The sequence below is a fragment of the Agelaius tricolor genome, unplaced genomic scaffold, assembly GCF_023055355.1.
Source record: "Agelaius tricolor isolate 1412-34295 unplaced genomic scaffold, bAgeTri1.0.p SCAF_25, whole genome shotgun sequence".
Classification (NCBI taxonomy): domain Eukaryota; kingdom Metazoa; phylum Chordata; class Aves; order Passeriformes; family Icteridae; genus Agelaius; species Agelaius tricolor.
The window spans coordinates 2796920-2819856 of NW_027269285.1; the positions used below are offsets into that span (position 1 = coordinate 2796920).

A 22937-nucleotide genomic window follows, 5' to 3' on the forward strand; every position below is an offset into this window, starting at 1 on the left:
TCTTAGGAAAGGCTGATTCCTGAACCCATCCATGAACTGGCTTTGATGGCAAGAGAAACAGGCTGGGTATTGAAGAGGAAAGAACAGGGATAAGTTGATTTTATGGTGTCTGCTGCCAAGTGTGCCCTTTTAGGAGTAATTAATCAGTTTCAAGCACTTCTTCAGTTTCACAAACCGATTTAGTAGTTTTTAACCACATTGATCTTTAATAGAAAACTCAATCCTTGCACTACCAATAGCAGCGTTAAATATTTCATTTCAAGCTGGCTATAGGAACTGAAGGCAGCTGTCAGAGGAGAGGGGAAACCTATCCCCACTCCTGAAACATTGCAGGTAAGGAAGAATAAAGAAAAATAAGAACAAAAATAACGAAAAATAAAGAAAATAAAAGGAAAATAGAGGAAGATCCAAACGTGGGGCTGTCTCCCTGCTGGTTCCCCTCAGGCGCTGCTGCTCCTCCTGCATAACCCTAACCCTAACCCTAGCTCTAACCCTAACCCTAATCCTAGCTCTAACCCTAACCCTAACCCTAGCTCTAACCCTAACCCTAATCTTAGCTCTAACCCTAACCCTCACCCTAAACCTATCCCTAGGTGTAACTAAGACTGGTTTTAAGGAAAAAGCTGTGGAGGCAGCCCTGTTTGTTCCCCTTGGGATGCCCTTGGTGGCTGCAGTGTGTCACTATAGGACACGAAAGAACACAAGCGCACACCGCTGCTCTCAAGGTGAAGAAAAAAAAGTGGAACATTTGTTTTCTGACTCCAACATTTATAGTTTTCCAAAAGTGACAGTGGGTTGGTGGACAGTGCCACCTCTCCAATGACACTGGGCAAACCAACAGTCCACCAAATTTCTCCTCCTCCTCCATAAATGAATGCGAAACAATGAGTTATTTGCAGAAAGTGTGTGAGAAAGTTCGTTACAAGAATGTAAACATCAGAAGGCTTAGAAAATATTGAAAAATATCTTAAAAAATCAGGGTGACAGCAGTGTGCCTGGAGGTCTGGGCTTTGTGGTTTCAGAGATGCTAGCCCTAGGTTTAACCTTAACCCTAAGCAGGAAAGGCAGCCCTGGGCTAGGGCTGGTTCCAAGGAAAAAGCCGTGGAAGCAGCCGTGTCGTGGCAGTTTTGTGTTCTACTCGGGATGCCTTTTGCAGCTGCAGTGTGCCTGGAGCTCTGGGTTTTGTGGTTTAAAAACCCCAACCCTACGTGGAACACTAAGCCTAACCCTAGGCAGGAAAACGGCTCTGGGCTAGGGCTGGTTTTAAGGAAAAAGCCGTGGTGGACGCCATGTCGTGGCAGTTTTGCGTTCCCCTCGGGATGCCTTTTTTAGCTTCGGTGTGCGTGGAGCTCTGAGTTTTGTGGTTTCAAACCGCATCCCAGGTCTCACCCTCGCCTAACCCTGGGCATTGATCGCAGCCCGGCCGCCTCACGCTCCGCCACGCCCATTTCGGGCGGCCCCGCGCATGCGCAGCGCGGGCGGGGCGGGGCGGTCTCGCTGCCGCGATCACGGCCCGGCCGGTGCGCGGGGCCGAGCCCGGTGCGCTGGCTCCGCTCCTCGCAGCGCCGTTCCCGGAGCTTCTGCTCCTCACCCGCGGGCACGGACAGCGAGCTCGGGGACAGCCGTCCCTGCTGCCGCCGCTGGCGGAGCCGCAGCCATGGACGAGCAGAGCGTGGAGGTGAGGGCGGGCGGGCGGGAGGCGCGCGCTCCCTCAGGGCGGTGAGGGGGCAGCGGCTGCGGCTTCTCCTCCCGCGGTGAGGGGGCAGCGGCTGCGGCACCCGCCCGCTTTTACCGGAGCTCCTCGGAGCGTCCGTGTACGCTGTGTGAGGGGGGGAAAAAACGCCGAGCGGTAGCGAACGGTGTCGGCCCGGGCGCTGGGAACAGCCTGCGGCGCTGCGGGGCTTGGCTCGGGTGGGCAGGCAGGTGCGGAGGGGGTCGGAAATGAGCTGGCGGAGCGCCGCGGGTGCCGTTTCCGGAGGGAGATGGAGCCATGGAGGGATGGAGGGATGGAGACCTGGCGCACCCCGAAGCCGCCCTGGCACCGTGGAGGTGCAGGAGTGGCTGTGAGCCGGCAGCTCGAACACCTGCTGGGGGCTGTGTCACTGCCAGGCTGGGACAGGATGTAAAAGACCGGCTGCGATTTTCTCCTGTAAACGCGTATGATGCCTTTCAATGGCTTGTAGCTGTTAAAGGAGGCGTTAATGTGTGGGAGATATATTGGTATCCGTAAATTGAAGATGTCTTGCTTTTGTGCTGATTCACAATCTCAGTGCTGTGGGAAAAAAGAATTACCCCACCTGAAGCACCTTATGAAATTCCAGAGTTATAACCAGAAGTATTTTAAGTCATGTATGATAAAGGATGTAAAACTTCCCTATCAGTTAAAAATTATCAATATGGAAAGCAAACATTGCTTTCAAAATACCTTTCTCATTTGGGGAATGTTTTTATCACCCAAAATCGATTAAATAGGGTGGGGGAGAGTGTAGAAATAGTGGAGCTAATGGTAGACCTTAAAAGAATATAAGTCTTATAAAAGTAAAAAAATTACCCAGTTCAGTTCAACACCTCTTTTGTATTACACATGCATGCACTTACCACGATCTAGAAATAGTTTAGTTCCAGCACACTATCTGCAGGTACAACCCCATTTCTTCTGGCAGCTGCTCAATCCCGTGTGAACACACGCAGGAATATCTTGGCTACAGAAAGGCCTGCTCCGAAAGAGATAAGACAAACAGAAAGTATCCTTGGAGAAAGAGAATAGTGTTGTAAACCAGCTGCTGGTGCAGTGTAGGAGAAGCTGAGGGGGAGAGTTGTGCTTGCAGGTTGTATCTCCCTTAGAGAGGTGCTGTTTGGAACAGGACAGAAACCTGGCACGGTGCCTGGGGAGCGAATGCAGCCCTGGTGTGTCAGAGGCGTGTCTGCCAATGGTGCTAATCCCCCTTTGCAGAGCATTGCCGAGGTGTTCCGATGTTTCATTTGTATGGAGAAGCTGCGGGACGCCCGCCTGTGCCCTCACTGCTCCAAGCTCTGCTGTTTCAGCTGTATCCGGGTGAGTTTGCTTGCTTTAGTCTGTTCTTTCAAAGGTTTGAACTGAAAACTGGCTGAGCTTATGAAAACATTCTCTTCCTGGAGTTCCAAGGATTCCTTTTTTGTTTTTTTTTTCCCCCCCTCCCCTTTAGTTTCCCTTTCAAAACCTTTTATAACACCCCTGAGGAAGAAGTAGGCAGGCTGTGTGCATTGCCTTCAGTGCTGCTAATTATAGGCACCATCTGGAATAATTGCTTTAAGGAAGAGACACACAATGATCCCTGCTTTAGCACCTCCTGAGAGCTGGTGATGCCTGTATGGAAGATAAAAGTTGGGACAGAAATCAGATGCTGACTTTGCATCCGGGAAGGTCACAGCATCACCTCGTGTACCCTGGAGGTGTTTCATAATGCTTCTCAGGCTGGGCTGCTGGGATCAGGTGGGGCTAAATCTTTCTCAGGGGAGTCTGAGGCAGCACCTGAACCCTCATTTCTTTGTTGATGCCCTGGCTCCCAGTGTGTCACACTCCAGTTCCAAATCCAGGTGCTGTTTTGTGTTGCTGTAGCAGCAAAAGGTTCAGCTGAGGTTTCCAGACCTCCAGTAGTATTTCCAGAAATTGGAACAGACGTTCATCCTTCACTCTGGAAGCTCTGACAAGAGCTGTAGGTGAAGGATTCGTGCTGCATATTAAGGATTTTAGTGACATATTGTTGCTGGGTGGTGAGAGATTATTCATGAGACTCTTGAAATGTAGTAGAGAGCTGACAAATATAAACCCATCAAGTGCTGAGCTTTTACACTTGTGAGTTGTAGTGGGCAGGTGAAGTTCTTTGCTCAGCTGTTTGTCCCTGGAGCTTTCTGGAAGAGAAACATTCACAGGCTCCTTGTGGATTTGATCGTTGAACTTCAGCTTTTTAATTTGTCTACAAATAACTCAAGAGGAAGAAATAAATTACCTTGAAGACTAATTAGACTCTGAGAAAGATGCTTGTGGTGTCTTTTTCTTTCTTTTATTGCTTTAGTCTAAGACTCTGGGAATCTGCCAGGTGGGTGGTTCCCTAATGCAATATTTGGTACCTCAAAATTCTCTGTACAATTTTAACTGAAGCATCTCTGACATCTGAAGACAAAGTGGTTGCTTGTTACTAAGACACAAATAGCAGCTTCTTCTGTGACTAAGTGGTTGAACAGTTAAATTGAAAATTTGCTTAACAGGGAAAAAGTATAGGAAAGCTGTAATGAAAACAAGTAACTCCTAATTAATGATAGAACATATTTGCCTGCAGTTCTTTCATTGCAGTCTGTTTAAAAAGGTTTCTCCTTTTTCCACCACAGCGTTGGCTGACTGAACAAAGAGCTCAGTGCCCTCATTGTAGGTAAGGTATTTATAATATCAGGAATTGGGTGGATTGTCCTGTTATGATCAATCTCCTTCTCAATGCAGCTTGCACTAAATTTATAAGCTTTAAATTTTCTTCAGACCTGCCTGCTGTTTCTATAAGAATTGGCCCTGGTATAATACTTCTTCTAAAATGCATTCTAGTTTTGTGACAAGCTGAGCAGGATCTTTGTTCTTCCCACATGACACTGCTGTGCACATGGCTGGTGTAACAGGAGCACCTAGGGGGAATTCCTCTTTATATTCTTCTTGCAAAAGTCAGAGCCCAGGAGCTTCAGTTTCCAGGGTGAAAGTGTCCATTTTTAGTGCCTGTAATTCATGTGGTGTGCCTGTCCAACCATTCTGTGGGAATGCAGTTCCCACCTCTCCCAAATGATCAAATTGACTCAATTTTTACTTAATAACTAATCCAAATTCTGCTCTTTTTTTACCTGTGACTCTTCTGGTAAGGTAGAAATGAACTGAGCTCACTCCAGTGCCTCTTGTTGAGCTGCTGGAGCCAAATGCCTGCTCTAACTGTGCCATCCTCCCTGCAGAGCCCCCCTGCAGCTCCGGGAGCTCGTCAACTGTCGCTGGGCAGAGGAGGTCACCCAGCAGCTGGACACACTTCAGCTCTGCAGCCTCACAAAGCACGAGGAGAATGAAAAGGACAAGTAAATGGAGTGTTCTTTGCATCGAGTGTTTTGTGCTTTGGATTATGGCAGCTAATTTTAGTAATGTACTCTGTGTGTCTGTGAAGTGCTTCTGGAGAGAATACTAAAAGCAACGTTTGTCTTACAAAAGGTTTTTATTGACTGCAGCTGTTCCTCCTGCAAAAGATGTTTAATGCTTTGCTTGCAGGATTGTGTAGCAGAACAAGTGCAAATGCTTAGCTGAGTCTATAGAAAATTCATAGCTATTTTCTGTGGGTGATATGTGTATTTTTTGGTTTAAGGTGTGAAAATCATCATGAGAAGCTCAGTGTTTTCTGCTGGACCTGCAAGAAGTGTATCTGCCACCAGTGTGCACTTTGGGGAGGAATGGTAAGGGGAGATGGACACGGTATGAGGGCCTTCAAACTGTGTCTGACAGTGGTTTTGAAAAACCAGAAATGCTGTGAAACTGCTGTTGGATTGCCATGCAAATGCTGCAGTTCTAGGTGTATTTATTATTTAGTACCACTGCTTGTGAAACACAATACTGTCAGTTCATAATTAGAGAAGGAAATGGAGTTTTTACCAAAGCCAGGTCAGAATTACCTTCCTTGGTATAAACTTCATGATATTTTGGACAAATTCTTTGTGGTGGGGAGATTTTGTGGGCAAAGGAAGAAGCCTCGCTCAGAAAACACAGATAACACTTGTTGTTCAATTGTCCTGGCCTCCAATCTTCAAAGCTATTAAATTCATCAGTGTTTATCCATCCAGTTGGGTATTCAAGGAGAAACAGCTGTTGCTGTTTGGAATGTAAATGGTTAACTGCCTTTGTTTGGGAAGGGTGTTTTAATAATAATAATACTAATAATGATAAAAATAAACCTTCTGTCAATATTTGATTTGGTAAAGGATTGCACAGTGAATGAAGCAGTTTATTTTTGGAGGACTCTTGAGATTCCAAATAACTCCTGACAGGAAGCTTTGATGGAATGAGAGCCAACTTCATGATTTCTTACAAAGGGAAGTGAAAGACTGACTTCCTACATACAATCTGCTTTGGAACCTTTCCAGAATGAGTGATGCACTCGTAGGCTTTCTTCCCTTCTCTTTCAGGAATTTAACAGGAGTGGAATAAAGTGGAAAAGAGATGCTGTGTTATTCACCACCACCTCCTCCTCTTCCTCCCTTTTTCTCTCTCTTTGCACAGCATGGGGGACACACTTTTAAACCACTGGCAGAAATCTACGAGCAGCACGTCACCAAAGTCAACGAAGAAGTGGCAAAGCTGAGGAGGAGACTCATGGAATTGATCAGTTTGGTGCAGGAAGTGGTGAGAAACTTCTCCTGTGGTGGCAAAGGAAACTGTAAAGTGGGAAGTGGAAGTAGTCCCTGTTAGAAGGTGGTGAGATTATCCCACAGAGAGACCTTTTTGTTTTTTCATTGGACTCTTTCTTTTTATACAATGTGGAAAGATCAAAATATTCTCAATTCTGGTTTAGAGTTAGGTAATAGAATTTTTCTCTTGGGGTGTGCTGGTTAAAAGCTGGAGTTGGACACTTCTTTGAAATATATATTTTGGTCAACACTTAATGTGTTCTGTCATGCTAAATGAGTACAAAACCACTTTATTCTAGCAGCTTATTTTCCTTTTTCTAGGATAATAAATTGTAAATGTATTTGAGCCTGCAGGATGAGCAGCTCAGCAGTTGCAGATGTGTCTGTGCACCTTCTTTTTCTTCCCTGTGGGGTAAACATGTCAAAAATCTGAATATTGACCTATTCAACTTGGGCAGTTTCAGTGGGAATTCCAGCAATCTGATGCAGTTTCTGGTATCCCAGGAAGAATGACTTTTGTCTTCTGTTATATTTATGATGTGTAGTCTTTTTACATATAAAACCAGGAATTTTTGGAGCGAGTTTCTGTATGATTTTTGCCCATTTTTCAGGTGTTTGTTTGCCACATGCACTAATGGTTTTGCTCTTCTCCAGCTCAGATGTGACTTTATAAACACCAGTGTGGTGATAAAATGCTGAGAGTTTGTGGCCTTACCCTGGCAGGGAGAAGGATGCTGGTTTTATCCATTAGCACAAAACTTTTCTGGTTTTAGCATGTTATTCTTGTTACCACAAAGAGTAAAACACTGTTCTGTGCTGTTCAAGTTGCAGAAGAGAAACTGGCAGCTGCATTTACTGATCCTAAAGAATCCCCACATGACAAATCCCTGTGTGATCAGACAACGTTTCTCAGCTTCCCGCTTCCCCTTGGGGCTCTCTGAGGGAATCCAGTGAAACCACTCATCAAAACCAGCACTCCCCTTTTCCCTCTTAGGGGATTTAGGGACACTTTAAGCTTTTCTGGGGGCTGAGAGAATGGAGGCAGGGTGTGGCTGAGGGGAGGTGCAGCGTGTGAGGGTTCCTGTGCCCTGCAGGAGCGGAACGTGGAGGCCGTGCGCAGCGCCAAGGACGAGCGCGTGCGCGAGATCCGCAACGCCGTGGAGATGATGATCGCCCGCCTGGACACCCAGCTCAAGAACAAGCTCATCACCCTCATGGGTGGGTATGGCCTCTGGAAGGAGGAGGAGAAGTGTGTTAACAATGGCTAAACCCACTGAGAAACTTTGTTTCCCTGGGAGGGTGAATTCTTCCACGCCCTGGTGTTGAGCAAGTTCACTGCTGGCTGAAAATTTCCCCCTGCAGCAAAGCCTTTGGTTAATGATGTAGGCACTGTGCAAAGTTCTAAATTTGCTATAATCTGATTATATTCTGTAACTGGGAAAACATTCCCATCTAGCTGGAAGTTATTCAGCACTTTTCAACGAAAGTGCTTTTACTTCATCGTTTATGTTGGTCAAGAAGTGGATCTTTCTAATTTGAAAATACATCTTTGTAATAGATACTCCTTTTAATGTAATTTTAATATAAGAAGGCCTTGTCTGGATAAGAATCAAACCTGCTGTTCTTTCTGTCCATAAAAGCACCCCAGACCAACAAACCTGCCATTTCTGGGACAGAGAGTGCTTGGTTACTGACTTAACCTCAAATGAGTTCTTCAGTACAGCTCTAATTAAAAATGTAGACTTGCTTTTCAGATGCTTTCTCAATCAGCCTCGGTACATTTAGAAACCCTTTACCTTAGTATGTTCTGGGGCAGCTTCCAAGTGGAAACAAAAAAAAAAAGAAAATACACTTAAGAAATATTGAGTATGTGTTTTAGGGGCTTTTTAACATCATTTCTTTAAACAGGTCAAAAGACATCCCTTACTCAAGAAACTGAACTTCTGGAAACCCTGCTTCAAGAAGTAGAACATCAGGTAATTATGAAAGGAGATTAAATGTTGTGTAGATAGGCCAGCTGAGGAGGGATCTTTCTTACTTACTTTTTTTATTTTAAAAATATTAATTGATGGATATTTCTGGAGAACATATTTTCATTGATGTGGCCTTAGGTTGCACAATTTCTTCTTAAAAATAAGTGTGTCTTCTAGAGATACTCAAAAGTGTTGTGTTGCTTGAAAAATTACTACAGGGATTAATGGCAATATCATACAAAATTATGGGAAATATACAGGGAATATATAAGGGAAATACACAGTGGCTGTTGTAACTTCCATTGTGGAATTCCAGAAAATAAAATAACCCAAAACCTCCAAGCTCCGTTTTGTCACTGTGTTGTGGATAAACTTCCTGAAGCTGTGACAAACATGTAATTCAGTTGTTTAAAACCAGAAGTGGATCAAACCTCTGCTTTTTACTGAATTAAGGATTTTTCCCCTCTTTTTTCCCCTCCCAGTTGCGCTCCTGCAGCAAGAGTGAGCTGATATCCAAGAGCTCCGAGATCCTGATGATGTTCCAGCAGGTCCATCGGAAACCCATGGCCTCCTTTGTCACCACTCCTGTCCCCCCAGACTTCACAAGGTGAGTGTTGCACTTCTGTTTGTTCAGTGTTTCAAACCATATTTAAAGTATCTGAGAGGAGAGTTTGCTCTTAACTTCCTCCCTGTAGTAACCTGTGCTGCAAGTAGGCTTTTCTGTCCCAGCAGGGCTTAGTTTGTGTCTGTAGTCCCTGCTGGGGAGTCAGGACACTGGGTTCCAGCTCACAACTTTTTTTTTTTCTCTTCTACACATAGTTTACTGATTTGTCCTTTTTTTCCCTTATTATTGGGTCATTCAGTGTATAATTGCCAGGCTCTCATGAGATGCCTCTGCAGGTCACCTTAATTCAGAGTATACAGCCAAAATCATTTCGTAGCACAATTCTTCATCAGGAGAATGCTGCTGGTGCTGGGTTCTGAGGGAGCCTGTGCTGAAAAAATGTCTCCAAAAAATGGAAAGTCCGAGAAGTGTCAAGAATTCCTCAGCAAAAATTGGTTGGGCTGTGTCATGGTTTAAATCTGAATGTTTATTTTCCAATGGCACCAAGGAATCTCCTCCTGAGGTGTATAAATGGAATTCTACTGCAATAACCCAGTGTAGTCCTGATGAATTTCAGTGGCTCTGGTGACCTGAGACATCTAAAGTTCTACAGATGGCAAAAGTTGGGATTTTTAATGCCATGTTATTCGAGTGTAATATATTTATTCTTTCCCCACACAGTGAATTGGTTCCAGCCTATGACTCAACTACATTTGTCTTGGAAAACTTCAGGTAAGAATATCTTCAATTACTGTGAATATTGGCAGCATCCTTCTGTTCCTTCTGTACATGACAAGTGTTATTTAAAACACACAACAACCTCTACAGAAAAACAGCGAGATGTAGACTAAACTATGGGAATTCCATGAAAAATCTCTTGTTTACCAGGTGAACAATCATTTTCCATGATAAGGACAATTCTCTGTGCAGCTCCTGGCTCTGTGAGGGCTTTGCTGTGTCCCAGTGCCCAATGTTTTGCTCCTGTCTCCCCAGCACCCTGCGGCAGCGAGCGGATCCCGTGTACAGCCCTCCCCTGCAGGTGTCAGGACTGTGCTGGAGATTAAAGGTTTACCCGGTGAGTTTTGCCTTCAGCTGCAGCTCTTCTCCCATCCCAGCTCATTCCCAGCAAGGAATCGTGTTTGTCTCATGCTGTACGTGAAAAGCTGTAGGAAAAGAAAAGAACATTCTAAGGAGTGGATCCCCAGCCTTTGGAGAGTTCCCTCTCTGCCTCCAGATCTCCAGTGAGAACATGCCCAGTAGAGTTTGGTTCATTTAGAAGCAATTAAAGATGGGTCCCACTGATATTGCAGAGGAGCTTTGATGGATATTTTAATGGGATTTTTGCAGATGTTCTTACAGAACTGAGCTATAGAGTAACTCACCCTGTTTGAGTGATGCTTCCTGGGGAAGGTGGGAGGAGGACCAAGCATTTGTTCTTGACTCTGGATCCAGCTCTCAAACTGGACATTAAAACTTGGATTTTGCTATGTCCCTTCAGAGGGCTGAATATTCCAGTTTCTGAAGTTTTGTCCATGTTGGAATGTTGACCCCCGAGCTGGGATCTTCCCACATTCCCTGCTCTGGTCAGTGCTGCTCCTGCAGCTGTGTGGAGAAGGAGGAGTTTGGTGGTGGAGCAGCAGCTCTGTCTCAGTGATTTTTGTGGCATCCTTGAAAAATTGGCTCCAAAACTTAAGCCCATGGATGCCCAGAATTGAATGACTGCAGTGCAGAGGTGGAACTGTGTGGAAGTTTCCAGGGTATTGTAAATTCAGGATTAGCTACCTGAGCTGTGCTGTCAGAAGGCATTAAAATTTATTTTTTCAATGGTAAGTTGAAATGTTTCTTCAAGCTGGAGGATTCAAGTTGAGCCATTCTTCATCCTTGATTCAGGTGAGTGTGATGGAGGTTTTGCTGTATTTTTTTCTTGACTTCTGGTGACTCTAATATTGTTTCTCAGTTAACTGCCCTAACTTTTCATGTTGCATGGGATTTTTTTCTGAAGAAATTGCTCTTTCCTCAAAAATTAAGTATCTTTGAAATGTGACAGTATGTAAAATACTTCAGAACTAATGTTTAACCTAAAATAATATTTTTCTGATATCTTGAGTGTTTGTCTATTCAGACTTCCACTTAATCAAATACCTAAAGTGTTAGAGCAATTAAAGCTTTGTATTTATTTATATCTGAGATACCAATACTGGACTGTGAATGTGCTTCTTGTTGATTCGTGCTACAGTAGGAGGTCGCTGAAGACTAAAAATCACACCTGTAACATCCAGAGTAGATTCCTGCTGCAAATCCAGTGCTGATTGAAACTGTTTTCTAAACTTTTCTAAGTCTTCTGTATCAAATTGTTTTGGTTTTTAAATTTTTTCTAGTTTTTCCTTTCTGTTTTTAATCAATGTCTTGATTTCATTTCAAGGATGGAAATGGAGTAGTTCGAGGCTATTACCTGTCAGTGTTCCTGGAGCTGTCTGCTGGGTTGCCAGAGACATCCAAGTAAGCAAAGCTGCAGTAGGAACAGATGTTGGGGTTTTTCTGTCAGAGACTGCAAAGCCCTTTGAGAAAGAATGGTGACACTTCTCTTGTCCATTTAGCTTTGATTCAGGCACAGAGATAATATTTTAAAGTTGTTACTCAGTGGCTTTCTTGAGATAAAAAAGAACCTGGTGAAACAACTGATAAGAGTATCTGTGTAGTAGTTCAGCCCTGGAGTTCACTCTACTCCATATTCCTGCTCTCTTTTATTTTTCATTGTTTATTTAAGTGCTCAGTACAATTGTAGGCCTGGCTCACTCATTCAGCTGGGCAAGAAAGCGCAGCTCTTAAACCCCTCAACAATTCTGCCATCTTTTGCTCCAAATGCCCGTTCCTTTGCCCTGTGCAGGTACGAATACCGTGTAGAAATGGTTCACCAGTCCACCAACGATCCCACCAAAAACATCATCCGGGAATTCGCCTCTGATTTTGAAGTTGGGGAGTGCTGGGGCTACAACCGCTTCTTCCGCCTGGACCTGCTGGCCAACGAGGGCTACCTGAACCGCCAGAACGACACCGTCATCCTCAGGTGGGGCTGCTGCTCTCCTCCCCAAGGGCACCCCAGCCTCTGCTGAAATTGGGAGTTATTTCCTGTTGGAATTGAAAATGTTGCTGGTGCGTTGTGTTCCGAGTGGATTTCGCTCTCGGCGGGTTGGAAGAAGGAAATGTGCCAAAGGGAGTTGTGGAGTGTTTTAAGTCTGTCTTCCTTTGAGGAGTGGCTGCTCCTGGCATTAATAAGGGTTAGAGAGCTGTAGCTACCAGAATTAAAGGAAAAAGGTGCTTTCTCTCCCTCTTTAGAAACAGTTTTAGTGAGCATTGGAGAGCTTTGGGAATAAAAGGCTGTGAGTCCCTGCTGCAGAACTCACTGTGGCCAGTCAGGGTGTTCAGGACACTGAGTCCACAAGGACCTGTTTGTTACATTTATTTCACCACTAGATTTCAGGTTTTAAGGTTTTGGAGGAATGGACTTTTAAAAACAAACCTCAAACCAAACAAATTCCCTCAAAAACCCCATTTCAAATGTTCTCTTGAAGGTTCCAAGTGCGCTCACCAACCTTCTTCCAGAAGTGCCGGGATCAGCACTGGTACATTGCTCAGCTGGAAGCAGCTCAGACAAGTTACATCCAGCAAATAAATAACCTGAAAGAAGTAAGTGGGATGTTTGTGAATGTAAAATCACCTCTTGGAGTGTCTCTGCAAGTCAACAAAAGTGCTTGATTTGCTGCTGCTGCTGCTCCATTGCTGTTATTTGTGTGCTGCTCTTCCAGAGGCTCGCGATTGAACTGTCCCGGACCCAGAAATCCCGAGGGGTTTCCCCTCCAGACACTCACCTCAGTCCCCAGAATGATGAGGGCTCAGAGACAAGAGCAAAAAAACCTGGGCAAAGCATTGAAGCACTGCTTGAGAATTTCACTGCTCCAGGGTTGGCACGGGAGAACAAGGAGGAGGAGGAAGAGAAGACTCAGCAGGAAGACTTTAATGTAGGAATTCTCTGTTTATGTGCAGCTTTCTTTGATAAGGCAGCAATAGAAACAGGGGAACTTGTGAATTGTAAATGAGGTTTATTATCCTTGCTATGGAAATAGGAGATGACACACTTGAGAGCTGTGAGTGAGAGGTGACTCCAGAGAGATGTTCCAGAACTGAGCTAAAAGATCCCACCACAAAAAGTCTCCAAGTTGCAGCTGAAAAATCTGATTTGTGTTTGTTCTTTAATGTGCTTTGAGAGCCTCCTCATGGCTGTGTGATGGTGACACTGGGGACAGAGAGTGCCTGTTCATAGCTTTTGGGGATGCATCAAGGTGCTGCTCGATGTTTCTACATCAAAACCCTCCTGCTTTTCCTGCAGCACGAGCTCTCAGATGGTGACCTGGATATAGATCTTGCTGGGGAAGATGAGGTGAACCACCTCGATGGCAGCAGCTCTTCAGCAAGTTCAACAGCAACCAGTAACACTGAAGAAAATGATATTGATGAAGAAACTATGTAAGTAACTAAAAATGTCTTTCAGCTCATCCTGTGCCCAGGGTAATCATCCTAATTCCAGTGGAAACTGAGTAATTTGAGTAATTTGCTGGGGTGTGTGGGATTCCAGTGTGATTTGAGAGGTGGTTCCTATACTGGGAACAACACAAACTCATGGAGTCAGTGCTAAACACTGAATTTTTGGTCAGCTAATGAGTGTCTTTCTGATCTCTTTATTTACGTTAGTGCTGCACTCTGTCTTTGACAAGTGATAATCTGTGAAGGTTCTTTCCCAGAACACCATTAAGGAATCTGTCTCAGCTCTGTAACAGAGTAGAGGTCTGCTTCTGGGAAGTGTTGCAGTAGTAGGAGAGTGATGATGAGGCCAGGTACTTAAATTAGGAAATTCAAGGCTGAGCAGAGCTGATGTCAAATCCTGGAATCTTAATTAAAACCTGACAATCTGCTGCTGCACTTACAAACACTGGAGTTTGCAGCATCACATTTTGCAGTCTAGGTACATACAGCACTTTTGGCCTCTTGGGTAATGAGACAGTCATTTAATTACTACACTTGCTTTGTTCAGTTTGGCTAGCCTGAATGCAGGAAATACAATTTACAGCACTTTATGTTGTTTTTTGAGGTTTGTGCCACAGCATTTACCAAGAGCGCTGAGGAAAGCTAACAGTTGTATTTTCCTTTTCCCTGATCACCCCTGAAGGTCTGGAGAGAATGATGTGGAATACAGCAGCACTATGGAGCTGGAAGATGGAGATCTCATGGAGGATGCAGCAGCTGCTGCTACTCCTGGAGCATCAGGTATGAAAAATGACTCCAGAATTCCCATAAAAGTGAAAAACGCTGCTGGATTCCTTCCCCTGCTCCTCCTGGCAGCAAAGCCAAGCTGTGTGTTCTGCAGGCAGTTCTATTTTGGGAACTGCTGCATCATGTGGTTTGTACTGATTATTGCAGTGTAGCAGAAACACTTCATTGGTTCAATAAAAAAAAAAAAAAGGGGGGGAGGAAATCTGAATGTGCTGGTTTAAAAATGATGTCAAAGTTTGGAGGGCAGCTTTGAAATTCCTTGTGTTCCAATCAATAGGAGACTGACAAGGAATTTTTACTGATGTCAGGGTGACCTCTGAGTGGGTGCCACATTCACCTGGGGTTCACTGCACTGCAAAAACCAAAGAATTTGGAGGGAATGAAGTAAAGAATACTCACAATACATTTTAAATGCAACACAATAAGGTGTTCTGGGATTTTGCAGCCTGGAGATAAACACAGCCCAAATTAGCCACAAGATTCTGAAAGAAATGGATATCTATATGGAATACAGAGAGATATTGTGGAATCTGAGTGTATTTCTTTAGGACAAAGATATCAGAAATAGTGTTTGTGCTGCTGTAAAAGTCTCTTGGTGCTTGAAGGACACAATTCCCTGTTTTGAAGTTCTGGAGGTCAGAGAGGGACATGTTTGTCTCCTTATTCCTTTAGAGTAACTCTAGTCTTTGTATTTATTTATTAACAAATCTGTTCATTAAGAGATTTTTATAAGAGCTATGAAATGAAGCATTTCCCCTTTTCCAGCTGTTTTTATCCTATTCTTTAATTACCAGCACATCTGATTGCTTTCAGCATCCAGAAATCCACAAAACACCCACATCTCCTTAATTTCATGGGAGTCAATTAATTCCTAATCTACTTGTGTGACTGTTTTTTGTTTTCCCCAGGTAATAAATGACCCCTGTGTCCCCCAGCTCCCACCTTTGTGTCTCTCCTGCTCCTCAGGTAGCAGCCACGGCTCCGGCAGGGCCTCGCGGCGCGGAGCCAGCGCCCTGGGCTCCACGGCCAGCAGCAGCCTGCTGGACATAGACCCCCTCATTCTCATCCACCTCTTGGACCTCAAGGACAGGAATGGCATGGAAAACCTCTGGGGCCTTCAGCCACGTCCTCCTGCCTCCCTTCTGCAGAACAGAGGTAGCTGCAGCACGTGTCTGATGGTTTTGTTCTGCCTGGAGGTGCAGGGGGATGAGGGAAAAGCCACTGTTCTGGGAGGGGTTGGCACTGGAGGACAGCACAACACAAAATTCTGTGCTGAGGCAGCAGCTTCACCTCTCCCTGCACACTTGGAGCACGGTGCAAACCAAAAAGAGAAATCCTGGAATTTAGATCCATTAGAGCTAGAAAAAGTGAGTGGTTGTAAGGGCTGGAAAAGAAAAAAAAAAAAAAATAGAAAAATGGATCAAAATGTCAGGAGCCAAAAATAGTGATGGTATTTAAATAATTGAGGAGTATTTGTGGTTCATTGGGACCCCTGACCCGAAAATAGCAATTAACTCCATGTGCAGCAGCAGCAGCAGGGCTGGCAGCCCTGGCTCTTCCTGGAGGTTGCTTGTTCCTCTGGCAGTGAGGAATTAAATTTATTATTGAGGTTTGATTGAATTTTGTCATGATTGACACTTATTTAACTGCTGGCCCTGAACCATTTGGTGACTTTCTGGAACAGAAAGAGAAATAAATGTCCCTTTGCTCCAAGTGATGCTTGGGTTTGCTGCCATAATGCCATTGGTGGCAGTGAATTTAAAAGCTGGCTCAAACTCTTTGTTCCTTTGTCATTAGCTTTTTAAATGGGGTTACATCAACAGCTGTGAATTTTCAGTGAATGTAATCCATATTCCCAAAAATGGAAGTCCCTTCTAGAAGAAGTAAAAAAAAAAAAAGGGAACAGCTCATGATCTGAGAGTCCCAGTTGTGTTTTGCTTTTGGAAAAAGGAGCCTTTTCCCTGGACAAAAGGAGCTCAGGAGAGGGCAGTGCACTTTGTGCTGTGCCACTCAGGCAGGGTGAAGCTCACACTGAGCTCTGTGAGTCTTTAGCTCCTGAGCACAGAGCTGAAATCACCTGTTCTGTGGAGCTTCCCTTGGGGTTTGGCTGTTCCCAGCCAGGTGGAACTTGGTCAGTAAGGACAAAGCTGCTCTTCCATTTGGAGTTTGCCAGACCTCACCTGCTGAAGTGAAGGTTTCTAGGAGCCACTTGACTTTACAGTTTGGAACAGCTGAATTTGCAGAGAGGCACAGAATTTATAACACTTCAGATAGATCCAGGTTGATCTAATCCCAGCTGAACAGCACAGAGGTTTATTCAGGTATTGGCTGCTCTTCTGCTGTGGGGTACTTAAGGGAATTCCTTCCCTAGCTGCAATTTCTTTGAGTTCTCTGTGTTATGAGATATTGGTGGTCTGAGAATCTCCTACACAAAGTCAACAAGTGTTATAAAAACAAATTTGACATGAGCTGGCTGGCAGGGTGGGAGCTCAGGTGTCACCAGGATTCCTGCAGCAGCACTGGGAATCTCCCAGTGAGCAGCACTGGGGACCTTCCTCCATGACTGGGAACAAAACCCTGCAGTGCCAGCCCTGGGCAGTGCCTGCAGCCTCGGTGGGTGCAGTGCCAGCACAGAATGTGTCCCTCACTCTTAGAGCAGGACACAAGGTACAGTTCTTGGGAATCCATGAATTTATGAGTTTATCTGAGGATGGTTTCCTGACCTGCTGTGCTCTCTGCCTGTTCTTTTGCAAAGCCTCATCCTACTCCCTGAAGGAGCGAGAGCAGCGCAGGCACCAGGCCATGTGGAGGGTGCCCCCAGACCTGAAAATGCTGAAAAGACTCAAAACCCAGATGGCAGAAGTTCGGAGCAAGATGTCAGATGTGAAGAACCAGCTGTCTGAAGTGAGGAGCAGCAATGCTGGCTCAGGGGAGGCACAGCCCAGCTTCTTCTCCATTGAGCAGGGGGCCCTGGCTGCCTGTGGCACTGACAGCTGCAGCAAGCTGCAGGAAATTGGGATGGAGCTGCTGACCAAGTCCTCAGTCACCAGCTGCTACATAAGGAATTGTAAGTGCCTGGGGGAGGGGGGTTTAATCACCCTTACAGGTGGTTCATGTCCCCAGGGACTTCCTCATACTTGGGGTCAGCTGGAAGATGAGAAATGTAAACCTGCCCTGCCCTTTCAAACAGCAGACTGGACCCCACAGGCACTGCCAGACCTGATCCAGTGACAGTGTCAGAGGGTTACCCCAGTGCCAGGCTGCAGTGACAGTGTCAGAGGGTTACCCCAGTGTCACAGACTGCAGTGACAGTGTCCTGAGGGTTACCCCAGTGTCACAGACTGCAGTGACAGTGTCAGAGGGTTACCCCAGTGTCACAGACTGCAGTGACAGTGTCCTGAGGGTTACCCCAGTGTCACAGACTGCAGTGACAGTGTCAGAGGGTTACCCCAGTGTCACAGACTGCAGTGACAGTGTCAGAGGGTTACCCCAGTGTCACAGACTGCAGTGACAGTGTCAGAGGGTTACCCCAGTGCCAGGCTGCAGTGACAGTGTCAGAGGGTTAACCCAGTGTCAGACTGCACTGTGTTTGTCTATCATTTGTATTCTCATGCTGGCTGAAGGAATGTGGTGGAGCTTTCTGGAGGATGTTCCAGTGGAGGGAAGTGAACATGAGCTGTGCAGCCCAGGCCTCTGACAGGAAGGTGTGGAAGGATTTTGTGCAGGACTGGGGGTTAATAAACAATGAGAATAATGTGGAGCTTCACTTACAACCAGGGTACAGCAGTGCTTTCACTGAACACTGTCACACTTTTACCCTTTTTTGCAGCTGCCAGCAAGAAAAGTTCCTCAGCCAAGCCCCTTCGCTCAGGAGCTGCTGGGAGCCTCTCCCTGAGGAGAGCCATGGACAGCGGGGACGGGAACCTGCGCCTGAAGGGGGACAGCAGCCACCCTGCTGAGGGTACCTGGGCACTGAGGGGACACTGAGGGGGACAGCAGCCACCCTGCTGAGGGTACCTGGGCACTGAGGGGACACTGAGGGGAACAGCAGCCACCCTGCTGAGGGTACCTGGGCACTGCCACCTGGGGGGTGGAACTGCCATCTCTTCTACAAAAGCTTCTCAATGAAGATTTTATTTAGAAGCTGGAGTTTCCCCTAAATTTGCATGGATGCTTTTTCCCACCCAATGAGTTCCTGTAGCTGAGCTGGGGGGCAGCACCTGACATTGACTGAGCAGAGCATAAATCTGTGTGTTATGTTGTGACCTCTCAGGAGTGAACCTGACAGTGAAAATCCAGGATTAAAGAGCCCTGAGCCAGGTTGAAATTGTGATTTGGCTTAGAGGGAGCTCAAGGAAGCTCCAGTAAGAGTTTTATGCTAGAGCTGCTCCTGAGTTGCACGATGCCCTTCCTTCAGTGCAAGCACAGGGAAACCAACCCCTGACCCAGAACTGGTGTTTGCTCCTCGGCAGCGTTCAGAGGGCAGGAGGGGAGGATCCCAGGGTCTCATTTGTGCTCTCCCTGCTCAGGAGGCCTGGGGAGCTCCAAGCTGAGTGCTCGGCCCCACACCCGCGCCCTGGCGGGCCCCGAGGCGCTGCCCAAGCAGGAGGAGCCGCCCTGCGAGGGCTCAGACTCTGAGCTGGGAGCTGCTGCCCTGAACGGCCTGGCTGCTGCAGAGAAGAACAGGAAAGTTGCTGCTCTGGGGTAGGGGTTTCTTCTTTTTTTTTTTTTTTTTTTTTCCTCTTATCTCCTCCCCCACCTTCCCTTGATCTGCAAAAACCCCACAATCTCCTAAAACCAGGTGCTTGTAGCATGAAAGAGAAATTACTTTGAAGTTTGCTTGGTTGCTGCTGTTCCCTCTGGACTGCAATTTTTGGGTTTATAACTAGGTTACAAGCTGTCTTTTTTTCTTTTCTTTTTTCTTTTTTTTTCCTTTTTCTCTTATTTTGATCAGCTCTGGCTGGAGTCTGACACTCAGAAATGAAAGGCAGCCCAGGTCTGCTTTCCCACTGTTCCATGCAAAATACCCTCTAAGTGACATTTAATCACTTTTGATTTCCTCATTTTAGATGAAGCTTTTCACTCTAACTCGATTTTTCAGCCATTTCGTGATAATTCTCTGTTGGCCACCTAAGCAAAGGGCAATGGAGTTTTCAGATTATTTTTTTCTAAACAAGTAAAGTAACTATTTTTGGAAAAATATTCAAACTTTTCAAGGTTTTTTGATTGATTTAGAAATATTAAAATGTTAAAAAAAGCTGGAAATTCAAGTGAGTGTGCAGAAGCCTTAAACAAGGAGTAAAACTCGATGTGGCACTATAGGGCTTTGTTTCCAGAGCTGAGCTCAGGCTGCATTTCTAACGTGGGGTTTTCTGTTTCTCCTCAATTCTTTCCCAAGCTCAAACTCCAAGGGGTGTCGGGCAGAGGGAGCCCAGCCTGGAGGCCTGGAGGGCAGCTCAGAGCCCGGGGAGCTGCAGGGGCTGGGCCCTGAGGCAGCAGCAGCAGCAGAGGAAGGTAAATGGGGGTGGTGGGGAGGGAGGAGAGAAACCCCCCAGAGCTGCTTCCATGGCTGCTGAGCTCTGCTGGGAGCTGGAGAATAAATCTGAGGGAGCTCAGAGGATCCCTGTGCCCCTGCTGAATGGGCTCCTGGGGCTGCTTTTTGTACCTTGAGACAGCTCCAGGTCTTTGTTGTTCGGTGGAGTGGCCTTGAGAAGTTGCTCATATCTAATTTAAACAGAATCCACTGACCTTGGCTGGTAATTCTGCTGCCTTCAGGGACAGCCCCTGGGGTAACTTTGTCCACAGCCACACAAGAGCCTCTCCAGCACTTCAGTCCTGCTGGCTGTTGTGGTGCATCATCCAGTTTCCTTAGAGACTTGAAGGAAAGTTTCCCCTTCTCTTCCTGCATCCTTTCCATGCTGGAAAAAAATAACATTGCCTTTTTTTTCCCCTTCTGAAAGTCCACATAGAGTTTTTCTTATCTTGCTAAAACTCTCCTGCCTTCCACCCCTGCACTAATTTGAATTTCAATGACTGGATTGTAGCACAAAGCCTATATTAAGGTGCCAGCATCCATCTCGAGCTGCAGTGTGCAATATTGTGTGGGAGTTGGCATTTACAGAAGGTCTCTCAGTGACAAAACTGAATTTCTGCTCTTAGTCACTGCAGCATGATCGTGATGTGCTCCTGCAGTTCTGCTCTCAGAGCCGGGAGCCCAATAGGAAAACGCTTTAGAAACTCAAATACTTCATTGTTAAAAACACCAGGAAGCAAATATTACACATTTTCTTTCCTTCAGAGGAAAAACTGCAGTAGAATTGGCCCCTCACTTTGCTTTTTCTTAGCACTGAGTATCAGCCCTTGAGAAGCAGAGCCTGTGCTGTCCATGGGGAGTTCAGGCTGCCCCGTGCACACCCTGGGCCATCACCTGGAGCCACCTGAGCTCTGCTTCTGCTTTGGAGGGGAAATTTGTTATGTGAGACTCAAACTCTTTATTGCTGCTTGGAGGCTCTGCAGGCTCACCTGCCCCAAGGTTGTGCTGCTTTTTAGCTCCCAGAAAAGCAACTTTTATTTTCTGTCCCAGTTGCAGAGTGGAGTGAGCAGCTGAGCTGGTGACACAGGACAAACCCAGCTGTGTCGAGGGCTGGTCCCCAGTGCCCCATCAGAGCCCTGGGTGCTTGGCAGGATGGGACATGGGACAGAGTCAGCAGTGCAGATCCTGTGCCATCCTTGTGCCCTGGCTGGCTCTGGTCTCTCTTGCAGCTGGGCTGTGTCAGAAGCACGTCCTGCACCTCCTGCCAGGGATGAGCAGTGACAGTGACATCGAATGTGACACGGAGAACGAGGAGCAGGAAGATGCCACCTCCCCCTCAGAGGTGTTCAACCAGGCCTTCTCTGCCCAGCCCTCCAGTGAAGGTAGAGCTGCTGGAGCCCCTCTTCATTCCCAAACATTCCCAAACGTTCCCAGAGCTCCTCAGATGCAGATCCCTGGGAGGGGAGGCTGTGGAGGTGTTAAAGCTCCAAGTGCCAGTAAAATTTGGAACTCTTCTCTTGGGATCCCAATGAAAACAGCTCAAAACAGGAGAGGGAAACTCTTGCTAGCCTTGAGAAGTCAGTTGAGGTGAATCTCCTGGGAAGGGCTGGAAAACCCAGAGCTCCAGTTCCCAACTGGAACTCCCTGTGTGCCAGGACTGGCACTGTAAGTAGGCAAATTCCAGGGAGGTAACCACTGCCTTAGACACTGATTTGCATCTTAATTGGCAGGAATGTGCTTCCAGCAGCTCACTGGAGCTTCAGAGAGTCCTCTGGTTGAGCTTTCACTTCCATCCATCAAAGCTGTGAGGCCAGGGGTGAAGTTTTGGCCTGAGTGAAGGGAGGGCAGGGAGCATTCCTGGCTCTGCGGTGTCACTGGGAGGGTGACTGGGCTGTGCTGGTGCTGTGTTCACCCTCAGGACACTCCTCGGTGGGACCAGATGGGGACCAGGCCAGTTCTGAGGATCTCAGCTTTGTCCCTGCAGATGACAGCACCAGGTAACTGGGAAGGTTCTCCCTGGGGCTGCTCAGCCTGTGCCAGGACCCTGAGCTCCCTCTGGCTCTGAGGGAGCGAGGGCTGAGCTCTAAATGCTCCCAAAACTGACTGGGTTGAAGCAGCTGGCACAAAATTTTAACTCTTAGATTGTGTTTGTTTGAAGCCTTCAAACTGCTCCAGCTGGAGAGTTCTCAGTGCAAACTGCCTTTGTTTGGAGCAGGTAGAGCGTGGGCTGGGGCCTGAAGATCCATGGCTGCAGCCCTGGGGGAGCTGTGAGAGTCCCTGGAGCTGTGCCCTCTCCACTCTGGGGTTTTTCTGCCATTGTCTCACCCTGCCCCGGGCACAAGGACCTTTGCAGGGGTGGCACTGCAGCTCCACCAGCCTCAGCTGCTCTGAGGAGTCGTGGGGAAGGTGCTGAGCCCCAGCTGGGATCAGAGTCCTGCTGTGCCCTGGCATGAGCAGAGTGTGACTGTCCTGTGGAGTGCTGGGCTGGCTCCAGAGCTGGGGCAATCAGCCACCACTCCATTGTTCCCCCAGTTGGTGACGTGGACCAACCACACCCATTGCCAAACTCTTTGTTCGTTGCATTTTGAGCTGCTGCAGTCCTCGTGAAGCTCCTCTGAGAGCTGATGCCTGGTTTGTGACAAAGCATGAGCCCTGTCAGTACCTGCCTGGTGTTGTCCTCGTGTGGCTGCCTGTGCCCTGTGTCCGTGTGAATGTGCTCTACAACTCCCAGTTTAAAACTGTTTGCACTTTGTTAATAAAATGAATGTTGAAATCTGAATTTCGGGTGTTTTGTGTGTGGATAAGTAAAATGGTGGAGGCTGTCAGGGTCGGCTCCACTTGCTGCAGCACCTGGCTGCACATGGAGGAACTTTTTCCTGTCACTTTTTTCTTTAATTATTCAGTGAAAAGCACTAAAACCCCTCTGGGATTCTATTTGTAGAAGCCAAATGCTGAAATCTCCTTGATTCCAACAGGAATCGAGAAGGATGCAGAGTTTTCTCCAAAGTTGTTTTGTTACTGCAGAGGGAGCAGATGCTGGGGCAGGCCAGGCCACAGCCTGGAGGTGCCTTGGGAGTGTTTGGGGCTGTGGTGGTCA

General features: G+C 46.6%; 1 protein-coding gene across 3 annotated transcripts; it reads left to right on the forward strand.

Annotated features, from left to right (window-relative positions):
• Positions 1-1468: 1468 nt before the first annotated feature.
• TRIM37 (tripartite motif containing 37) lies at positions 1469-22619 on the forward strand. Of its 3 annotated transcripts, XM_071447865.1 has the most exons (25): positions 1469-1678; positions 2954-3055; positions 4369-4409; positions 4969-5085; positions 5367-5454; positions 6275-6397; positions 7497-7620; positions 8311-8378; positions 8858-8982; positions 9661-9711; positions 9973-10054; positions 11402-11478; positions 11867-12046; positions 12552-12666; positions 12786-12998; positions 13367-13503; positions 14204-14301; positions 15274-15462; positions 17063-17374; positions 18137-18268; positions 18837-19011; positions 19706-19821; positions 21070-21222; positions 21759-21837; positions 22056-22619. In XM_071447865.1, the coding sequence occupies exons 1-25, from the start codon at positions 1658-1660 to the stop codon at positions 22057-22059; spliced, it is 2922 nt and encodes a 973-aa protein (XP_071303966.1). In that variant the 5' UTR covers positions 1469-1657; the 3' UTR covers positions 22060-22619. The 3 variants fall into 3 exon arrangements, with proteins under 3 accessions (XP_071303966.1, XP_071303968.1, XP_071303969.1); XM_071447867.1 differs by lacking the exons at positions 21070-21222; positions 21759-21837; positions 22056-22619 and adding an exon at positions 20891-21044; XM_071447868.1 differs by lacking the exons at positions 19706-19821; positions 21070-21222; positions 21759-21837; positions 22056-22619 and having other exon boundaries at positions 18137-18320; positions 18837-18976.
• The last annotated feature ends 318 nt before the right edge of the window (positions 22620-22937 follow it).

Excerpts from the sequence above, each read along its gene's own strand:
- TRIM37 (XM_071447865.1), top strand. The coding sequence starts at position 1,658 with ATGGACGAGCAGAGCGTGGAG. Across the intron at positions 5,086-5,366 it reads GAGGAGAATGAAAAGGACAA|GTGTGAAAATCATCATGAGA; the intron begins GTAAATGGAGTG and ends TTTTGGTTTAAG. Across the intron at positions 19,822-21,069 it reads AGCAGCAGCAGCAGAGGAAG|CTGGGCTGTGTCAGAAGCAC; the intron begins GTAAATGGGGGT and ends TCTCTCTTGCAG.